This window comes from Brassica oleracea, chromosome C5 (assembly GCF_000695525.1).
Source record: "Brassica oleracea var. oleracea cultivar TO1000 chromosome C5, BOL, whole genome shotgun sequence".
NCBI classification, from domain to species: domain Eukaryota; kingdom Viridiplantae; phylum Streptophyta; class Magnoliopsida; order Brassicales; family Brassicaceae; genus Brassica; species Brassica oleracea.
Window position 1 is genome coordinate 21,445,743 of NC_027752.1, and position 2,146 is coordinate 21,447,888.

The 2,146-nt window shown below is 39.4% G+C and overlaps 1 protein-coding gene across 1 annotated transcript; it reads left to right on the forward strand.

The window, feature by feature from the left end:
- Nucleotides 1–384: 384 nt before the first annotated feature.
- On the forward strand, nucleotides 385–1,822 carry LOC106344765. The gene is made up of 2 exons (XM_013784077.1): nucleotides 385–1,239; nucleotides 1,589–1,822. The coding sequence occupies exons 1-2, from the start codon at nucleotides 385–387 to the stop codon at nucleotides 1,820–1,822; spliced, it is 1,089 nt and encodes a 362-aa protein (XP_013639531.1).
- The last annotated feature ends 324 nt before the right edge of the window (nucleotides 1,823–2,146 follow it).

Genomic DNA, 2,146 nt, shown 5'->3' on the forward strand with positions numbered 1-2,146 from the left:
CGAACTAACCCTAACCGTCGACATTTTGTTTACTGCCTCTGAACTAACTGTCTTGTCTTCTCCGATAACGTCGTCCCCGAAATCTTAGCCTCCAATTGTTTCTACGAAATCGTCTTCTCCGGTATGTTGTGACTGAGTTATATATTATGTTGCGGCTAAGTGATATATTATGTTTCGATAATATTTTATATTTTTTACGGCTGAGTTATATATTATGTTGCGACTGAGTGATTTCATTACTGTTTCGACTTATTTATATATTATGTTTTGGCTGAGTTATATATTATGTTTCAGCTGAGTTATTGTTATGTTTCGGCTGAGTTAGATATTATTTTGTGTCTGAGTTATATATTATGTTGAGTTATTTTTCAGTTATATGAACAGATGGATGTTTCTGAAGCTGAATCACAGGATTACCCTCCAAGACTTTACCCTGAAGGGTCTTCTAATCTAGAAGCTAAATATATTAATCACAATTTCCATTTAGGAGAATTCCATCACGTTAGAGAAGCAATCGGACGTTATGTGTGGGAAGAACTGGAGAAGTCTCCTATTGGAATAGTTGCTAAGCTAGCTGGACGCAAAAGCGTGTGGTCTGGTAAGACCGTACACTATCTACTATGCAGACAGTTGCGAGTCTATAAAAAGGAGATTTGGAGTCTCGTCGTTGATCAACCCATCAGGTTTAGCTTACATGAGTTTGGCGAAATCACTGGGCTAAACACAGATCCAGTGCAAACAGAAAGTTTTGAACCTGACCCATATAAAGCGTTTTGGGAGGAGTTGAATCTGCCGCTTGGGATGGGACCCAAGTTAGATGAACTGAAGCCAGCATTAGAGGTTTGTCAGAGTTGGAGTTTTGAAAAGCGTAAATGGTTAGGGCTGTTATTTCTTCAAGCCATGGGACTTTATGCTTTGCATCATAATTCTAGGATACCATTTAAAAGTGCAAAAAGAGTATTCGATGATGAAGCCATAATGTCGTATCCATGGGGTCGGACTGCATATGAAGTTCTTGTTGACTCTATTAAAATGTTGGATCCACAAGGAGGGTCATACACAATAAGCGGCATGAAGGACGTGTTATTGGTTTGGGCGTATGAATCTGTCACTTGCTTTGGAGAGCGATTTGGGAGAGTGGTCAATAATGAAGACATTCTGCTTTTCCGATGGGGTGGAAAGTGTACACGTGCAAGTTTTGATACATTGTTCTCTCAAGAGATCATAGATCATGGTGAGGTAAGGTTTAACGCTGAGTTATGAGTTATTTGGTGGCTGAGCTATGAGTATATGATGGTTTAGTTATTATTTTGTAGTAGGCTGAGTCATTTTTGATGGCTGAGTTATTAAGTAATTGTTGGCTGAGTTATGAGTTGTTAGATGGCTGAATTATTAAGTAATTGGTGGCTGAGTTATGAGTTGTTAGATGGCTGAATTATTATGTAATTGGTGGCTGAGTTATGAGTTATTTGATGGCTGAATTATTAAGTAATTGGTGGCTGAGTTACAAGTTATTTGATGACTGAATCATTATAATTGATGGCTGAGTTATGTGTTATTGTGGCTGAGTTATGAGTTAATATTGCAGGTGCGTGTGAGGAAAAAGGTTATGAAGGACTCAGTTGAAGAGATGTTTCCTCAATGGTCGGGTGAAGATAACGACCCACAACTCGTTAACTTGATAACAGACATACAAGCAGGTAGATTTGTTAGAGGTTTTTGGGAAGTGCAGGGGAAGGAGAAGAAAAGAAAACTGAAAGGTGGAGTTTCGTCAGAAGCTGAGCCACCCAATAAGAAGCATAAGAAAGAAGTTAAAAAATAGAATTAAGTGAACACCAGTGACGGTTAAGCAGCTGCAACGGGAAAGGGTTCTAACGAGGAGGCCCTGATGACCATAATGACTACTCTTGATCATATTTCCAGAAAATTTGATCAATATGAAGGTCAATTTGAAACGATCGACTTGCGGTTTAACTTCTACGAAGCCCGGAACATGCCAAATATGGACCAGAAGACCATTGATGATATAGTGAAAGCTTCAGTGGATGAGCTTCTGAAACATCTGGGGGTAGGGGAAAGTGCCATAAACTATGATAACCTCTCAAGTGGTCCCGAGTTGGCATCACCGCAGCCGAATACACAACAG